Source organism: Micromys minutus, assembly GCF_963924665.1.
Source record: "Micromys minutus genome assembly, chromosome: X".
NCBI classification, from domain to species: Eukaryota; Metazoa; Chordata; class Mammalia; order Rodentia; family Muridae; genus Micromys; species Micromys minutus.
In genome coordinates this window covers 47675678-47696664 of record NC_137970.1, presented here as the reverse complement: position 1 = coordinate 47696664, position 20987 = coordinate 47675678, and the positions used below count along the sequence as shown (strand labels likewise).

General features: G+C 37.2%; 1 protein-coding gene across 4 annotated transcripts in view; it reads right to left on the bottom strand.

The window, feature by feature from the left end:
• The window catches only part of TAF1 (TATA-box binding protein associated factor 1), a gene marked incomplete at its 5' end in the record, with an annotated part of 92838 nt that overhangs the window by 34251 nt on the left and 37600 nt on the right, over nt 1-20987 (bottom strand). For all 4 annotated transcript variants that reach the window (XM_080910316.1, XM_080910314.1, XM_080910315.1 and 1 more), the window contains 7 exons: nt 2283-2460; nt 3095-3251; nt 4213-4338; nt 7531-7647; nt 8115-8182; nt 20404-20488; nt 20575-20667. In XM_080910316.1, coding sequence (XP_080766442.1) covers nt 2283-2460; nt 3095-3251; nt 4213-4338; nt 7531-7647; nt 8115-8182; nt 20404-20488; nt 20575-20667 — 824 coding nt within the window. The remainder of the gene's footprint in view (nt 1-2282; nt 2461-3094; nt 3252-4212; nt 4339-7530; nt 7648-8114; nt 8183-20403; nt 20489-20574; nt 20668-20987) is intronic.

The following is a 20987-nucleotide window of genomic DNA, read 5'->3' as shown; positions in this document are numbered from 1 at the left end:
CAGATTTAATTTTTTTTATTTATAGTGATAAAATTGTTATAGTTCTTTCCCACCCACCCTACCTATTTACATTTATTATTAGCCATTTAGGAATGTCTTTTTTCCTCAAATGCTTTCACCAAATCTGATAAGCAAGAAAGTAAGTATATCACATTGTTTATCATACTTCTAAAGTATAGTTATTAATCATTCGAACTTATGAATTTCTTAGTTTGCATCTTTTATTCTTTGTTCTTTAGGGCATAAAACACTCTTTCGAAAACACAAAGCAGATCATACACTATTCTCACTTAATGCCTGCCCACATATATGTCCTTCAAAACTTGGTTCTTACCTATTTTTTTTTAAAAAAATGCTTATTTATTATTAACTACTTCTTTGAATCATTTCTACTACACGCATCAATCAAAAGCTCTGGTCTACTTGTTTTCTTTAAACATATTCTATCGCATAGTAACTAATGGAGACTGAACTGCCCAATCAGGGAGCCTGCCTGGGACTAATCAACCTAGTCCCTGTGCACATATATTCAGTTGTGTAGCTTGGTTTTCAAGTTGGACTCCTAACAGCCGTAGAAGAGCCTGTCTCTGAATCCTGTTGCTTGTCTTTGGGACACTTTCTTCCCTGCCTTGTCTAGTCTCAATGACAGGATATGCCAAGTCCTACTGCAACTTCATAAGCCAGGGCTGGTTGACATCCCTGGGAGGCCTCCTCTTTTCTAAAGGGAAAGGGAGGAGGAGCAGATGTAGGGAAGGGAGGTGAAGGAAAAGACTGGGAGGAAAGGAGGGAGGTGAAACTGTGGTCAGGATGGGAAAATTAATTAATTAATTTTTAATAAGTGTCTCATGCCTCTGGGTTTTTACAATGCCGTTCAAGTCTCTGGGATACGGTATGCTTCTTACCCTATAAACCTACTACTCATATTTGATTTAGTTTCCTTCTCTAATCAGCTTCCCTCCTCCACCCTTCTCCATGTCCCAGAAAAACCCAATGGTTTCATGTTCCAGTGATACTGCCTGCTAACTTGTTTCATAATTCCTGAGAGGCAGTACTCCTTAAAGAAATCCCATATTTTCACTTAGGACAAATGCTTGAGTGATAAAAAAAAATAAAGATTTTTATCTCCTTGCTGGATTGCATGTGTATTAAATCCAACATGTTTGAAACCAAAATCATGTTTCTATCCTTTCTATTGTTTTTTCTTTCCTCAATGGAATTCTCATTATTTATCAGATTCAACTAAATACTGCTGTTATCTGTCCCATACTGCTCGTAAAAGTTATCTAACATATATATTTGATATTACTTTCTCTTCCTCTTTTTTTAGTATCTCATGTAGCTCTAGCTGGCTTTGAACTCACGTTATATCTGAGGATTACCTTTAATCCTCAATTGCCCTACTTCCATCTTGAGTGTTCATAGTAACAAATCACCACCCCCATATCTTTTTTTTTTTTAGATAGGACCTTAATAAATAGCCCAGATTTGTGGTTTTCTTTTCTCCCTCCCACCTTTCTCTGGGGTGGGACACAGGGTTTTACTAGCCTGGACCTCACAATGTAGGCCAGGCTGGCCTTTAATTCAGAGATCCACTTGTCTCTTTTTAGGCATGCAGCACCATACCTGGCTAGCCTTAAGCTTCAGATAGTCCTATTCATACCTTAAGAACTGAGATTACAGAAGTATGCCAGCATACCTAACAACTTCCTTTTTCTGAAAGTATTAACTCCTAATAGAACAAAATCTAAATGCCTTGGCTTATTATTTATGGTCCTCCATAATATAGTCTGTTTCTATTTCAAAAGTCTTATTCTCCAACTACTCCTTTAACTCTTGAACACACTTCATGTTGTATTTCTATGCCTCTGACATAGTATTTTCATCTGTAAAGATCTACCCCCTTGCTGCCATTGTATATGCTTAGCAGAATCCTATTCATCCTTTAAAGCATAGTTTGAATGCTTCTACATGAAACTGACCAATTACTTAAAAGGCACAGTAAGACACTCCCTTTTGGGGATACCAAAGCACTTTTTGCTTTGGTACTTACTTAGAACATCATATCTACAATGATTTGTGTCAATCTTTCCACTAAAAGAGCTCCTTGAGGGCAGGCTATGTCTTGTTCCTCTGTGTATTCCCAGAGTCTAGACAATGCTTGGCCTGAGTATAGTATAGGTGCTCAAGAAATCTTTGACAGATGAAAGCTATCTATGCTAGGCCCCTTGTCACCACAGCTGGGGAATGATACCACAGCCTCAGAGCACATTGCTGTCCATTACCTGATGTTGCTATCCTCCAAACCACGGGAAGCCTCCCCACCATCTCCCTCATAGGACATCATGCTTTCTTCATTTTCCATGCCCATCCTTGTATTTTCTTGAAGCATTCGAGGCTGTTTGGGTCTTATACTGCCAGATTCCACATCAGAGTCACTTCCACTTTCACTTAGCTGAATAGCTGTAAAAAGACAGATTGTGTTTCGTTAAGAGATAAGCTTGATGACTACAGTGTTTGCCTAGCATATATGAGACAGCACATTCAAAAAAATAAAGCAAAACAAGAATGAGAGAAAGAAAAAGTAATTTTTGTCATAATTAGCACCTGCAGTCTAGTGTTCCAAAACTAGTCTACACAGACTTCATTTGTGCCCATAGGCATCTCTTTTAATACCAAAGGTCAACGGTGGCAAAATCTATAGTTTAGAAACTGAATTTAAGTGACTTATTTCCTCTAACTTAGTCTAATGTACCTGTTTTCTACCATTGCCAATACTTTTACCTTACCATTTTTATTATTTTGTTTAATTTTCTTTTCCTGATCCCAAACACAACCATTCAAATGTTGTCTGAGCACGTGGCCTTTTCTACTATTATCTTTATGTCTCCTCTGTCTGTTCATACTTACTTTCCCTAAAGCTAATGGACATGATTATCTTCTAAGTGTATGTTCAGTACTTGAGGGAAATAATAGGATAATAAAAGAGATAACTTTTTGTTTTATAATAGCACATAGTAAGTAGCAAAGAGTCTCCTATTCAGTCCTGAGGTACAACAGTGAACTATATAGAAAAAGAACCAAAGGAGCAACTCACCAGAGAAAGGGTTATCTCCTTCTTCATCACTTCCAGCATCTTCCTCATCATCTTCACCTTCAGACATAAGCAAATCCTCATACAGGACACTGGCTTGGGGTTGCTGTACAGTTCCTTCCTCTTCATCTGCAAGATCACCATCTCCATCTCCACCTTCCTAAATAAGTCCAAGTGACAGTCCACCACTAAGAGACCAGAATACCTCCTTTCCCCCACATCCCATTTGCTGCCTCACAAGAGTTAATTATGGTGAATACATTTGTCTAGCTTATTTCAAGGATTAAAGTCAGACTGAGGCTCCCTATGAGGAGACTATGATATCACCTTGGGATTTAGCCTGTCCTGCACTACTGAGGCTCCTATCACACAAATGTGTAATGTAACCATAAGCTTTCTGTAAGCGCACTCACCAGGACTGAAGTCTTAGGCTTCCCATGCCCCTCCTCCTCATACCCTTCAATATCTACACCAGAGTATTCCTCACCCAATCTACCTTGGCCCTGGCGAGTCTGAGTAAGGAACACAAATAGTACATCACTGAGAGATGTGCCTATCGGAGTTAACCAAGGGTTCTTTACCTAGGTTCTTCCTTGAAATTCCAGCCAACCCCACTGCTAGTGGAGGTTGCTTACACAGCTCAAAGCATCCCCAGTTATTTTTTGAAAATAATTGACAGGGCAAAAAGACCCCAAAGAACAGGGAAGTTTTTGGTCCACTCTATCATCAGAAGGTAATGTTTCCTTTCTAACCCAAGCTTTTGAGATAGAAAATCCTTCTGGGTTTTGTTCTCTCTCGTGAAACCTTGAGAATAGGTATAGCATTAGATGAGAATTATGTTTTGATGCCTCTGGCAAATGCAGGTTGAAATTATACATATTTTAAATTTGGTTTATAACATAAAATACTACACCAATTGTTGTGAACTTTGTCTCTGAATGCTGGTCTTTCTAGTCAGTCCCTTTCTAGGTTGTTCTGATGCCTTTCCCTGAAGGTCTGTTGTGTTTCAATCTGCCAACCATTCCCCAGACAGCACATTTCAAAACCATAGGATCACTTCATCCCTGCACATTCACCCAGCAGGATGACCACCAATCTCACAAAGAGGAATAACATTTTACCTGTGTTAGCTGCTTTTCTGAAGTAGCACTGGGAATATCTAAGACAGACAGATTGCTCTCATCTTGATATACAGAAGCATCTCGAGAAACACTGAGGGATGTGCTGTTATCATACAAATCAGGAGGCTGCAGTATAAAACATACAATTTAGCTTATACCAAGGAAAACGCTAAAAAAATGCAAATAATTCTCCTTTATAACATTCACTGAAGGAAAAGAACATGCAAAACAACCCAGTTAAAGTGGAACCACAGCCTGGTATAGCTGTGCACACAAACTTTTAGAATCCTTTGAGCAACATTCACTTTATCAGAATGGCATCTATTGTATATGTGCAAAAACTAAAACAGAAATGCATAAAGCTTAGGGACAGGTTTATATATTAACAGCCTTTCTGGTCAATAACCTACTTTCTTCTTCTAAGTCTCACCTTTCTGTTTTTAAGCTCAGAGATTCATTTTAGTTATAGTTTTACTGACTTAGAGACATGAAAGAAAACTACATAAAAGAATTAAATTTCAAAAAGAGCATGGAATGGTTTGATAGTTCATAAGCTTGTGGAAGATACTGCAAAGGAAATGGCATGGTTAAAAAAAAAAAAAAAAAAAGCATGGGCTTTGAAGTAAACAACCCTAGGACTGAGTTTTGGCTCTACCATTGTTAACCACCATACTTTCCTCAACTGTAAAACATAGATGATAATATCTACTTCATGGGGTTGTTGTGAGAATTAAGAGCTGTGTACTCAATACCTGGTACTCAATAAATAATAACTCCTTTCCCTCTTATCATCCCTGAAAAGAGCAGGAATTTAGCAAATGAATTCTAGTCAATAAGAGAGACTAGATAAAATATTCAGAGTAAATATAATGAGAATATTCATCAATTTTATTTTTAAAGTATATTTACAGACATAAACACATATATCACAGATATGAAGGCTCAAAATATTCAGTAGTTGATGTTATGAAAATGGAATTGATAAATAATACCTCTTCTTTGTATCTTCCAATAATTTTTTTAAAAAATGATCTCATTTATTCATGTGGCTGGGCTGTGGTAGTACCTGTCTTTAATCCCAGCACTTGGGAAACACAGGCAAGCAGATCCCTGTGACTCCAAGGTGAGCCTGGTCTATAGCCAAGGCTATACAGAGAAACCCAGTGTATATAAACAACATACATATATATATATACACATATGAATGAACGTCTGTCTGAGTATGGGCTTGTGCATGTGAGTGACGTATCTGTAGAGGCCAGAAGGTGTCAGAACCTCTGAAGCTGAAGTTAAAACAGCAAGTCATAGAACGTGAGTCAGGTCCTCTGAAAGAGCAGCAAGTACTGCTGAGTCATCTCTCTAGCCCTATCTTCTAATTCTCCCTAATCACGATATTTCTTTGATTAATTCAAAACTTGCTTATGAGCAAGGAATAGTGGCAAAAGCCTATAGTCTCAGAACCAGGAAAATTCAATCAGGAAGATCACAGTCTGGACCACAGAGCTGGATCCTGTCTCAAAACAAACAAACAAAAAAAACAAATGCATACCCGTGTAAATGTTGTAAACAAACAAGCAGACAAGATTGACTGAGAAGATTTGATTTTCCAAAATAGGAGCAAAATAGATTTCAAAACATTACAGTACAAATAAACTTCCTGTAAATTTTGAAATGTATGAAAATAAAGAAGATTATGGGAAACTGTAAAATGAATAATTCCAAAGTATTGAGTTTAATGCAAGTTTCAGTAGAAGTATCCAGAGTAAGGATGGTCACACATGAGGATCTATCTTCTTTGAGCTAACAGGCAATGACTTTGGCTATCTTAAAATTTAGACACATAAATGAAGGGAGAGATGAGAGTGTGCACTGCAAAGAATGAAGAAGTACTATCCATACCATACTCTCCACAGGAAACTCACTAAGGATACCAAAGCAGCTACTGCTCAGGAAGGACAAAGCTTTGATTCACCAATGGTCTAGGTTTATGACTGTCTAAGACCCGAGAAAAGACATACTAATTGGTGATTAGATTCTGCTAGAGAATGATGGCTAGTATCCAGGCTTTAACTTACCAGAAAGTACCTTGTGGAAACTGTGAGTCTATTAGCAAACAAGGCCTTCCTGGGCAACATCACTCACCCCCCTTGACCCAATCTGCCCATACAACTCCAAGAGCCTTTCCTTGTTCTGGACCTTGAAGAAGTATCTGAGGGTTCTTTATACCTGGCCCCTCAGAAACCTAGGTTTTGGGATGAAAGAGAGAGTAAAAGATAGATAGAGAAAGGGTACGAATGAGACATAGAGACAGAAAAAAATCCAATAGAGATCATGTATGGTACATGTAAGTTTGGAGTGAAACCTGGGAAAAATGAAAAATAACCCTATAGGAATTGGAAGAAATTCTGCATTAAAGCATCAGCTAAATTTGAAAGAACCTCTAAGAACTTTACAAAAAAAAAACTTTCATATAAAAGAAGGAAACAAATATTTGCCAAATGCCTATAATGTGCCATATAAATTAACTCATTTAAAGTTGGAAAGCACATCTTAGAGAAATAGAAATAAAAATGTCAATTTCCCAATATCACGAAAGTAGATTCTAGCAGAGCTAAGACTCACACCCAGGCCTGTTTTACATCAAACCTCATGTTCTTTCTGTTCCACCACTGTGTCTCCAATATAGACCAAGGACCTGTTAACATTCTACTTCAAGTCTATTCTCAAATATGCCAACTTTCTAAGACTAGAGAAAATAATCAACAGGTTCAGTCAGACCAGAAAGAACTAAAAATTTCTTATTCATCCTTCTTTCTAGTCCTTTAACATATAAACTTAAAACGGTCTTCATTTAGTAGGAATGGAATTAACCCTGGAAATTAAGTGATAAAAGTTATGCTGACATACTTGTAAAATAATGTATAATCAGTTATCTAGAAGGCACAAGAACAATATGGCTCCTATCTGTAACTGAGCAGCCTATATTCTAGGATGTCCTAGAACTCCAAAATTTACCAACAAAACAACTAGAAACCTAGAGGATGCCTCTGGCTATATTATTCAGGAAGCTGATATTCTCACACACTATAAACAACCACCCCACTCATTCAGCCCATAGTTGCCTCTTCTAGATTCAACAAGGCCAAAGACCCATGGCCCTCACTCACCTTAGCCTTTGAGAAGACAAGAAAGCACACGAAAGGCATATGAAGAGGAAGGACAGAGAAGAATGGTATCTCAGTAAACAGATCTATTAACATGCTCCCAATTTCCCAAACCATAAGAAGACTGTAAGAAGTTCCCAATCCTTTGGCTTACCTGAGGTGTATAAGGTCCTGGGGTCATTGGGTCCAGACTTTCTAATTCTGCTTCCTCCAGAGCTGCTTCTTTAGCTGTACAAATATCTTTTTCAAGTTGAGTCAAATGTTCATCATACTGAGAAACAAATGAAATTAACCAATTCATTCAACATTTAGATAATGGGTGTGCAAAAAAATAAAACACACACTCAAAAATCCCTGTCTTCTGGCTGGAGAGATGGCTCAGTGGTTAAGAGCACTGGCAGCTCTTCCTGAGGTCCTGAATTCAAATCCCAGCAACCACATTGTGGCTCACAACCATCTGTAATGGGATCTGATGCCCTCTTCTGGTGTACATGAAGATAGAACACTCATATACATAAAAATACATAAATATGTTTTTAGAAAATTGTATCTTTCATAGTATTTATATTCTAAGAGCAGAACACAACTGATAACCTAAAGAAAGCAGAGAAAGTAATAATGAAATGAAGGTAGAAGGTGGAATATTATATTTGAAAGAAAACAGGGTAGCGAGGTAAAGTTTCAAACTCCAGGACACAACAGAAAGGTTTCAGGAGCTAGATCTTCACTACCACCTACCTCAGTTAATGTCTGGTGACAAACATTCACAATCTCCTGAGCAGTCTTAGTATACTGACTCTCCGGCCCTATAAAAGAAGTAAAACACCATTACCTTTGTGACTTCAAGAATTACACATTTCTCAAACATATTGATTTAATACACACACTGCAATTTATTTATTAAAAATAATCATTAAAGTTTGTTTGTTTATTAAGGAGTTTCTTTGTGTAGCCCTGTCTGTCCTGGAACTAGTTATGTAGATCAGGCTGGCCTTGAACTTACAGACATCTGTCTATCTCTGCCTTCTGAGTGCTGGAATTAAATGTTAAAAAACCACCACCTTGCTAAAGTTTTTTTTATGTTATGTATGTGGGTGTTTTACCCATGTGTATTTCTGCGCACCCTATACATACCTGGTGCCCAAAGAGGGCAGAAGAGGCTGTTGGACTGGAGTTACAAATAAATGGTTTGGGCTGCCATGTATATGCTGGGAAGTCAACCCAGGTCCTCTGGAAGAGTAACCAGTGCTCTTAAACATTGAACAGTCACTCCAGCCTCATACATTGCAATTTAAAAACAAAAATTTTAGATTTTTTTAACCCAAATATCATTATTTAAAATTCAGAAAACCTATGTTTAATCCTTAAACTTTTGCCTAACTTTTTTAAATGAGAAATTCTGTTTGACTTTTGTGACCTATTTATTATATATGAGTACACTGTAGCTGTCTTCATAACACAGAACGGGTCATCAGATTTCATTACAGATGGTTGTGAGCCACCATCTCATGTGGTTGCTGGGATTTGAACTCAGGACCTCTGGAAGAGATGTCAGTGCTCTTAACCACTGAGTCATCTCTCCAGCCCCCCTTTGTTTTCATTTTTTAAGGCATGGTCTCACTATATAGTCCTGGCTGTTCTGGAACTCATTATTTAGAGCAGGCTGGCCTTAAACCCAGAGATCTACCTGCCTCTGCCACCACACTTAGCTTTAAGTGGAAAAACTTTAAGCATTCAAAAATCAGACTAATTAGTACCCCAATTACCCTAATTAGCCAGTCTTAACAATTATTACTACATGGCTAATCTTGTTTCATTTATATTTTAATTTTTCAGACTCTCCTCAAATTATTTTGGATATAAGATCTCATTATGTGTTTTAGATTGGCTTCAAACACCTGATCTCTTGGCCTCTGCCTCCTTAGTGCTGGGATAATATGCACCTACCACACTCTATCTACCTTTACATAACAAGTTCTAAGCTACCCTTAGAGACCCTACCTCAAGTAAACAAACAAGAACCCTTATGCAAATTAAAGTTGTAGGTCATATGGAGTGTCAATGGAGGTTCATCTATTAAGAGAATAGTACCACTTTGGTATAAGGGATTAGGGAGTATACTGGATCTCTGTAACTTCAATCAATTTTGCCATGAACTTGGAACTACCCTAAAATATAAAGACTACTTACAAAATAAGAACTACTTTTTAAGTCAAACTGTATCATATATAAAATAATGGATTATTATTAAGGGATTCTTAAGACAGGTGTATTGGCACATGTTTTCAATTCCAGAGAAAGAGGCAGGTGAATCTCTATAAATCCAAGGCCAGCTTGGCTTACATAGTTCCAGGTCAGCCAGGGCTACATAGTGAGACCCTGTCACACAAACAAACAGACTGAATGAATGAATAAATTCTTAAGATAAATGTTAAGTGTTCTTAAGATCAATGTTCAAATTACAGGTTCATGCCACTATGACTAGTTGATGTTTTCCTAGCAATTGAACCCAGAGCTTTATGTATGCGAGGAAAACACTCTACCAACTAAGATACATTTCCAGCTCCTAGATGTATTTTCCTATGGTTAAGTTATATCTCAATGAAAACATTCAAAAAAACTAATGTAAAACATGTACTACAAGATTTCAGATAAAAACCCAGTGGTTGATGTTTCATAAAATTTAAAAATAGGTTAAGGGCCAGGCATTGTGGCACATGCCTTTAATCCAAGAAGTCAGGAGGTAGAGGCAGGAAGATATATAGTATGTTCCAGGCAACCCAAAGCTACACAGTGAGATCATGTCTAATAACAACAAAAATTAAGACATGACAAGAGAGAGTATCTACAGGTTTATTAAAACAGAGTTGCTACTATCCACAAGAACACCCCAATTTACTCTTTCCTGACTCCTATTTTACCACTGCCCATTTCTATTTTTATAAATACAAATGTTTTAGAAATAGCAGCTCCTCTTTTTATCTTTCATTTATTGTTTTGAGGCAGGGTCTCTGTATACAGCCAAGGTTGGCCTTGGAATTTATAGAGATCTGCCTGTCTCTTCCAATTGAGTGTTGAGATTACAGGCATGTGCCACAACATCCAGTTTATGTGGTGTTGGGTACTGATCCCAGGTCTTCCTTGATCCTAGAAAAGTTCTCTGAAATATATTCCCAGACCAATAAGAAAAGCTTTCACAGACATAATCCATGAAATTTACCTACTGCTTACCATGATATAATAATAAAAAGTATACCATATTGGGGGAAGGAGGACTAGAGATATAGCTTAGTAGGGTTTACCTACCATGCACAAGACCCTGGATTTAGTCTATAGCACCACAAAAAGTATACCATATACACTTGTGAAGCTTTCTAGCCATACCTACTATAATTATTACAAGCCACTATATGGATAACGAAGTCCTTTTCAAGAGCTGGAGGGAGGGCTCAGCAGGTAAGAGCACTTGTTTTAATAGAGGATTCCTGGGCATTTTCCAACACTCACATGGTGGTCCACAACCATCTGTAACTCCAGTTCCAGAAGATTCAATACCCTCTCTGACGTCCTTGGGTACCAGGCACTCATGTGATGTAGAGAAATATATAGCACAAAACATTCATACACACAAAATAAAGCTAAAACTGAGTCCTTTTCAAATAAAACATCTCCTAAGTATACACAATCTATTCTTTAAATATGTAAAATGGAGCCAGGCATGATAGTGCCTGCATCTCAGTGCTGTGGACAGTAAGGCAGCAGATCATGAACTCCAGGCTAACCTGGAATATAGTTAAATTTGAGACTCACATGTAAAACTTAGAGACCTATCTTACATCCAAAATCCAAGGGCTGGAGATAGCTCAGTAGTTAAGAATTCTTTCTGCTCTTACACAGAACCCCAGTTCTGATCTAAGTTCCCACATCAGGTGGCTCACAATCACCTGTTTCAGGAGATCCAATGTCCTCTTTTGGCCTCTAAGGGCACCCATATTCATTCTCTCTGACTCTCTCTCACACACATACCACAAACACGAATAAAAATCTTTTTATTTTTTTTTCAGATAGAGTCTCTCTCTTTCTAAGTAGCCTTGGCTATCCAGAAACAGTGCTATGTAGACCAGGGTGGCCTCCAACACAGAGATTCGCCTGCCTCTGTCTACCATGTACTGGGATTAAAGGTATGCATCACCATATACAGCAAATCTTTAGGAAAAAAAAAATCAGACAGTACTGGGGATATAGTTTGATGGAAAAATACTTTTCTGGCATGAGCAAGGGTCTGGGTTCAATCTTTATCACACATGCACACACACAAAAATATGCAAAATAAAAAAAAAATTCACTGGGTAGTAGTAGCATATGCCTTTAATCCCAGCTCTTGGGAAACAGAGGCAGGTAGATCTCTGTGGGTTTGAGGCCAGTCTCAGAGGGAGTTCTAGGACAAGCCAGAGCTATATAGAGAAATCCTGTCTCGAAAATGTCAGACACAAATAAACCAAAAAGAAAGCTTAAGCCAATTATCAAAAAGGACATACATAATTAAGAACAGTGTAGTGGCCTTTTATCTCAGTACTAGAGAGGCTGATACAGGAGGCTAGACCATCAACTTGTAACAGTAAGATACTTTCTCACCTATTCTCCCCGACATACAGAAAGTACAGCTGCAGTTTGTTTCTGGATTCCTTGGTCTCCTAGTTTTAGTTTTTGTTCATTTTGTTAATTAAACAACTTTATTTTAAAAAACAGAGATAAATGTACAGATTTTAAAAGCATTTTTGCATGAAACTATATGAATATATATTTTTACTTGATTTTTTTTTAAAGGTCTGATAGTAAGCATTGAAAACTTACTAGTTACAGTGAGCATAAAGTGCATATAATAAAACAAAATGTAACATGGAAATACTTGAAGTTTTCTTGGTGTGCATCATTTTTGTTTTTTAAGACAGGATTTATATAAAGACACATGCACCACAATGTTCATAGCAGCCCTATTTATAATAGCCAGAAGCTAGAAAGAACCTAGATGTCCTTCAGTAAATGAATGGATACAAAAATTGTGGTATATTTACACAGTGGGGTACTACTCAGCTATCAGAAATAATGACTTTATGAAATTCTTAAGAAAATGGATGCATCTAGGAAAAATCATCCTGAGTGAGGTAACCCAGTCCCCAGTCACAAAGGAACAGACATAATATGCAGTCACTGATAATTGGATCCTAACCCCAGAAAGCTCTGAACACCCCAGAAACAACTCACAGACTATATGAAGTTCAAGAAAAACAAAGGCAAAAAAAAAAAAAAAGAAAAAAGAAAAAGAAAAAGACAGCCTCAATCCTTCTTAGGAAAAAAAAATAAATGTATAGCACCCTCTCAGAGTGTGGTACACCTGGACCTCAAATCATTAATAATCCAAGAGCTAAAATAATAGCCTTGTGGCAATTTTTTGTATTCACAGATTATGCTTAATCTATACTCAACAAGAATTCTGTTTCCATGTTACATTCTGTCCTACATGTACTTCATGCTTATGGTAACTAGTGGGATTTCAATGCATGCTATCAAACCTCTAAAAGAATTAAGTACTGACAAAAATATTCATATAATGTTATACCAAAATGCCTTTTAAAAACCTGTATATGTATCCCTCTTTTTTTAAAAAATAAAGTGGTAAGAAAAAAAAAAAAAGACAGAATTTATCTGTAGCCCTGGCTCCTGAAACCTGCTCTATAGACCAGGCTGGCCTCAAACTCAGAAATCCACCTAACCTCTCCCTCTCAAGTGCATGCACCACTATGTCTGGTTTGTTTTTGATCTCCTAATTCTAATAAACCAGTCGTTTGATATTCAGAATATTGACAGGAGACTATATCAAAAGGTTCTCAGGCAAACCATGCATGGTGGCTTATGCCTGTCATTCTAGCACTGGGAGATTGTTCAGCCTATAGAGCAAAACGCTTGCCCCCATTCCTTGAACTCAGAGATCCACCTGCCTCTGCCTCCAGAGTGCTGGGATTAAAGGTGTGTACCACCATCACTCAGTGAGTCTTAATTTATTGCAGACTCAGAATGATGGCTCAGTGCTTAAAAGCACTTGCTCTGCAATCTAGAGTCAGATCCCAGCACATACATAATAATACCCTAAAATACCTGTATCCCCAGATTTGAGCAGAACAGACACAGGAGGATTGCTGGGGCTTGCTGGCATCATGCCTAGCAAGACCAGGTTACAGATTCAGGAGGAGAACCTGCCTCAAAGGAATATGCAGAGAATGAGAGAAAAGGATATTCAAGACCTTCTAGTCTGTGTCTGCACATAGACAGATGAACAAGCTTTCATGTGGTGATTATGAAATGATACAGACAAATCAAGGCTGCAGATAAGTACAGGCCTCCTTCAAATGAACTAATATAAGACCATTTCTGTATACTGACTCTTATGATTACAAGGATCTGGATTAGTACTTTAGCCTTTATTCTATTTCAGTTTGGACATGGAAACATAGATCAAATTCTCAACATGTCAATTATAATATGAAGGAAATTAGTTTTATGTTTGCAATGTTTCTCTCAGGAAATAATTTTGAAAACATCTCTTCGTACTTCCTTTGAAACCAATACCTCTAAAAAATTCATTAATAATGCTTCTAGAGGGCTCAGTGATTAAGAGCACAGACTGCTCTTCCAGAGGTCCTGAGTTCAATTCCCAGCAACCACGTGGTGGCTCACAACCATCTGTAATGAGAGGTGTATCTGACAGCTACAGTGTACTTATATATATTGAATAAATAAATCTTTAAAAAAGTAATGCCTTTAGAATATAAAAAAAAAATTTACAAATAATATTCCTTGCCTATGTTTTTATCACTAGGTATCATTAACTGCTGCTAGTTTTAGACAGCCTATGTTCAAGAGTTAGGGTTTCCAGCTATTTAATTCCACTATGCTACTATATAAGAAAATAAGCATTTAAGTCTTTACAATGAAATATGCTAGAGTTGGTAAACCACTGCTAAATGTATACAAATACCCAGACATTTTCTTACTGTTATCTATAGCAGCAGCTCTTGAATGAAGAAGTAATGAAGCAAAGAGATTCAGAAACTTCTCGAACAAAATTCTATATGTATTTTTTTTTTTTTTTTTTTGGTCTGGGTAGAATAAAATTATCCAAAGGTCCATATCCACCTCCATAAAGCTAAAAATACTACTCTATATTTTGAAATGAATCAGGAACTTACTAAAAGTAGGCTGATCAGCTGTAAGTTTTATAGCTTGGAAAAAAGATAGACACCCAAAGGTCTTTCTGGGAACAAACAATCAAAGTGTTGAGGCTGCCAGAAGGGAGAATTAAACAGAAATAGAAGTCCATATTCCTAGACTCTACAAGGAAATACACATATAACACACACACACACACACCAGTTCTTTCCAGAATGGTGCCATAATTACCAGGAAAGATAAAGAAAATTATCTTTCTACCCAACAGATTAAGTTACCCACTAACAACAACAACAAAGTGAGTATATTTTACCTTTTTATTAAATCATGACCAAAGGGACCTTACTGTCTTACTGAAAAAAAATTATTTACTCAGATTTTACCCAATTAAATAAGAATTTGTAGGGCCTAGAGAATCATGTTCTTAAATAGTGGTAATTTCAATGACTGCTTTAGGAAACCAGTATGTTATTAAGATGAAAAAATTCTTTTTTCCTCTATTTGCAGTGATATAAGGAGAAGCAAACAAAGCAAAGGGAGGAGAAAGCAAGCAAGCATTACTACTGCTAGATAGCTGTAAAATTACAAAGACAATTACCTATTCAGAAAATAAGTAGATGAAGAGGTTTGCTATTACTCCTTGGCTTACAGTTCCCTTAATACTATTTCTACCATACTAGAAATAACTCTCTCCTAAGAAAATAAATATCACACACACATGCAGAAAACAATACCAACACTTAGGAAACAGAGGCAAGCCTTGTCTAGATAATCAATTCTAGGTAAGTTGAATGAGGTGGCATATGCTTTTAATTACAGCATTCAGGAGCCAGAAGCGGGCAGTTCTTTTATGATTTTAAGGCTAGCCAAGACTACAAAGTGAGACCCTGACTTTAACAAACAAAATAACATTTTTTTTAAAAAAAGAGGCTATTACTACTTAGGTTTGCTTTTATTGTTTAAGACAGGGTCCTATAAATATCCCTGACTGGCCTGGAACTCAGAGATTTCCCTGCCTATGCCTCCTAAGCGCTGGGATAAAAGGTGAGTGTCATCAACACCCACCTAAATATTCATTTTAAGCACTTTTTGTAAGACAGGTACAATGGTCTACATAGGGAATTCCAGACTATCCAGGGCTATACAATGAGATAGAATCTTACCATGTAACTCTAGCTAGTCTGGCCTGGAACTCACCATCATGCTGGCCTCAAACTCTCAGAGATTTGCCTGCTTCTGCTTATAGTGTGCTGGAATTAAAATTATGCTTCCACGCAAAGATATGCCCAACCCAAACTTCAAATCTCAATAAAGCATACAGTACTACAAAAGTGTATTTAAGGAATCACTGATAAAGAGCAACAAGTAACTCTTATTGAACTTTTGTTTAGTAAGTAATGAAACTGCCAAATTCAAGTCCCCAGACCTGATCTTAGCAAGCTTTCTCATACTTGAAACAGACTTCTTCTACCCTGTCATTCTACAGCAACACCTCACTCCAGGTGCTGTACTTTTATCTTTGGCCCTTTGGTCTTTCTTTCTAATATGTATTTTATCAGGCCAGAGAGGTGGTGGAGCTCAATAGTTTAGAGCATTGGTTGCTCTTGCAGAGGACCAGCATCCACATGGTAGCTCATAACTAATATTCTCATTCTTTCTCCCTCCCTCTCCCCCCCTCCTCCCTCCCTCCCTCTCTAACTCCCAGAGAATCTGAATCTGAATTCTGGCTTTTGTAGATACTGCATCCACATGGTACATGGACATGTAGTCATGATTTTAAAAAAGAAAATTTTAAGCAGGTGGGTGGAGACATAAATCTCTGTTTACAATAGTGTCATCAATGAAAGAGATGGTAGGGCTGGAGAAATGGCTCAGTGGTTAAGAGCACTGACTGCTCTTCCAGAGGTCCTGAGTTCAATTCCCAGCAACCACATGGTGGCTCACAACCATATGTAATGGGGTCTGATGCCCTCTTCTGGTGTGTCTGAAGACAGTTACAGTGTGCTTATATATACTAAATAAATAAATCTTTAAAAAAAAGAAAGAGATGGTAGTTGAAGTATGTGAGTAAGAATATTCAGTAAGGAGACTGAAAAGGTTTAAAAAGGAGGACAGATGTCATCACGGTAGTTTCAAGAAAGTGACTCTAGCTCTAACTGTAAACTGCCTATTATTGAGGGGAATTATGTGACCTTGTTCACTTAGGATGCACTTTGCATAGTAGCAACTATACTGGAGTAAAAAGCTGGGTTCAAAGGCATAAAATTATACTATCCTAGCACTGAGGAAGTTTAAGTTAGCCTAAGCAACATAGCAAGACCATCTCAAAAGCAAAACCAAACAAAAAGCTCTAAGTGAAACATGAATGGGAAATGAAAAGATGGAGAAATATTGCATATTTAAAGAAATCTGGCTGTCATTAAAAAAGAATGAAAATGTGAAATTCTATGGAAATAGTCTTGAATATAATGAGGTATATATGAAGGACTTAAAATTAAATGAAAACTGAATATTGGGACATAAAGTGAATAAATAAAAAGATGAAAAATTAAAATAAGACTATGTATAGCTATATGTGTACCTGTATCGGAGAGCTGAGAAAGAAGGATCACTCAAACCAGAATTTGTAGGCCAGTCCAAGGAACACAGTAAGACCCTCCTTCATCTCAAAAAAAGTTTTAAAATATATGTCCCAAAACAAAAATCATTGCAAAGCTTCATGTTTAATAGTTTATACCTCCATACTAGTGAAACATATCCTAGGTTAAAATCTAAAACATTGTCTCTGATGTTTGATTTTGAGATAGGGTCTCACTATGTAATTCTGGCTGGCCTAGACTCTATGTAGAACTCAGACTTGTGATCTGATTTCTCTGCTTCTGAGTGCTAGAAATAACAGTGTGAGCCACCACAGTTAGCCCACAAGGCTTTCCTTGTATAGTTCAAGAGTAATGTCCCACTTAAAATACAAACATGAGGAGCATTTTTTGAAGGTATCAATCATGGTCCAATCATAAAGTATTAATTCTGCTTTCTTAATGTCTATATCATCTGTCTGACCTTACCATTCTTTCCATGCTTATTGCTTCTTTTTTTCTTTTTTTGTTATTCAAGACAGTCTCTTCTGTGTAGCTCTGGCTGTACTGGACATTGCTATGTAGAGCAGGCTGCCCTCAGAGATCCACCTGCCTCTGCCTACTCAGTGCTGGGATCAAAGGCGAGCACCACCACCATTGCCCATATTGTTTTTGTTTTTATGAAACAGGGTATATCTTTGGAGAGCCCTGGTTATCCTGGAATTTACCATGTAGACCAACTAGGCCACCCTCAAACTCACTACTTGTCAATGCCTTTTGAGTGATAGGCTTAAAGGCATGTGCCAGGGCTTTTTACTGTTTTTTTTTAACTGTCCAGGCTATTAAATTTTGTTTTTCAACATGGGTTGAAAACTAGTTAAGGGTTTTCTTTACTAGTCTCCAAATCTCATTACCCTCCACTTTATTATTTGGATAACTTTCCAAATGGTATTTACTAAAACTATATTGCTCTTCTCTCCTACTGGCTTAGTGTAACTTTATTGGGTCTTTCAATCTGGGTCTTACCTACTGTACTGGCTGGTTTTGTGTCAACTTGACACAAGCTGGAGTTATCACAGAGAAAGGAACCTCAGTTGGGGAAATGCCTCCATGAGATCCAGCTGTAAGGTATTTTCTCAACTAGTGACCAAGTGGGGAGGGCCCAGCCCACTGTGGGTGGTGTGGGCTGGTAGATCTGGGTTCTATAAGAAAGCAAGCTGAGCAAATCAAGGGGAAGCAAGCCAGTAAGTGACATCCCTCCATGGCCTCTGCATCAGCTCCTGCTTCCTAACCTGCTTCAGTTCCAGTCCTGACTTCCTTTGGTAATGAACAGCAATGTGTAAGTGTAAGCTGAATAAAACCTTTTCTCTCCAACTTGCTTCTTGGTCATGATGTTTTATGCAAGAATAGAAACCCCGACTAAGACACCTACCTTCTTTCGTTTTATAGTCAAACCTAGTCATCACCCTATACTCAAGCCAAACTTATTTGTACTCTCCCATCTAAAGCATTTTTATGTATTTTTGCATTTGGCTCTCTATCTGGAACTTTATTATCCTTTTCCTCTTGACTATACTTAGTGATTAGCCATGAGAGTCACCATCCTTAAGACTCAGCTCAAAAAAAAAAAAAAATCCTGAGACTAGAAAGATGACTGAAATGGTTAAAAATATTTGCTGCTCTTGAGGAAGACCTGATTTCTTTCAGTTTCCAGCACCCATGTCAGGCACCTCATATCCACTTTTTAAAAAAGAATAATTAATTAATTAATTAATTTTAGACACACCAGAAGAGGACATCAGATCTTATTACAGATGGTTGTGAGCCACCATGTGATTGCTGGGATTTGAACTCAGGACCTTTGGAAAAGCAGTCAGTGCTCTTAACCTCTGAGCCATCTCTCCAGCCTTCACATCCACTTCTAACTCCAGCTCTAGGGAATCTCATGCTCCCTTCTGACCTCCATAGGTATCTTGCCTCTCTCACACACACACACACACACACACACACACACACACACATGCACACACACACGCACACACCAACACATAATTAAAATATAAACATTAAAGGTTAAATATTAAAACCCTAGCTGTCCTGGACTCACTTAGACTAGGCTGACCTCAAACTGCTTCTGCCTCCCAAATGCTGGGATTAAAGGTATGTACCATCACACCTGGCCCTATAAAAGGTTTTTTGATTATAATAAATTTTTGGATTGAGTGTGGTGGCACAGACTTTTAATCCTAACTGAGGTCAGACTCTGTGAGCTCTACATAATGAGGCACCATCTCAAAAAATAAAATAAAATAATAAAAAATGAGCCATGCTTGGTGCCACACAAACATGAAAGGTAGAAATAGGAAGATGAACCCAAGGTCATCTTCAAGTGTAGAGCAGGCTCAAGGTTAGCCTCTGATACATAAGACCATGTGTCAAAAAAAAAAATCTTCAACTATTACTAGTTTATGAAGTCTTTCTTAGCTCTCAGATTAAAGTATTGCTTTCCCACTAATGCAATTTGTATATCTTTCTATTTATAGCCCTTGTCAAGATATGTTTTGTTTGTATCAACTGAAGTATAAAGCACTTGAACACAGAGACCATCCTTACTATCGGAAGATTAAGCAGTTTGCAAAGCATTTAGCACACATTATTCCATCAATTCAGGTGCTAAGTAAAAATTACATACAGTAAAGTTTTGCCATGGTCTATAGCTAGCTACACATTTCAGCCTCAGCTACATGTTACTTTGGGATGTAACTTTTCAAAGCTTATAGAAACACAATGATGACTCAAAGAACAGGGAACATCCATTTGATTTTCATTAATGCCTTATTTTCCTATGCTTTACATAATTTCAAAAGTAAGGATAGACTGATTTCCATGATTCTTTAATAGTGATTCTTACAGAACACACACTAAAATATGTACCTACATTAAAAAAATTAACCAAACTGAGCGATTAAATGGTTCAGCACCAAACTTGATAATCTAGGTTCCAAACCACATGGTGTTAACAGAGAACAAATTCTCTGAGTTGTCCTCTAACCTCCAAAAGCATACCAGGATAGCACTCCCACCCTAACAACAAATACATGTAGAAACAAAATTTTAAAAAGTTACTTGATTTAGCTTTCACTGCTCAAGCCTTAGAATTTTAGTAATGTAAATTAATGCTGGAAAGATAAGACTGATGATAGAGTAAAAAAATAAATACCCACCATTGTACTTAACACTGTTGGCCAGAATCAGGTTTACGTCATCTAGAAAGCTCTCTCGACTCTGGTATTTGTGCTTGGAGATATTCTATGATAAAAACAAATCAGGCATTCAGCTACACATATAAAAATATTTATTATAAAAAGCCACTGATTATAAAAAACATGTCTCACCTTACGTATAGTCTCCAAATCCATTGGACTGACAATCACTTTGTAATAATCTGGAACAAACTTCTTATTAACTGGGTGATGAAATGGCCAAGACTAATAAAAAGAAAGAATGGGAAGTCAAATGAAAACCACTACTTATAACAAAGAGGCTCAATTTTCGTTGAGTTATAAATATTTCTGATGAAAAGTATAGACTCCTTATACAGAAATACGCATCTGCACACAAAATTATAATTTCAGAATCTCATTAAGGATTCTTACACAAAGATAAAGTGAGAATCCCTCCTCTAAACTTATAACTAAAATCTTATTTCTGTGTTAAATACTGTTTTGCAAATCAGAATAAAATTCCTTATCCAGTAGTTCCATCGAGAAATTTCTTAACACTGTAGACACAGAGCATTATGATTATA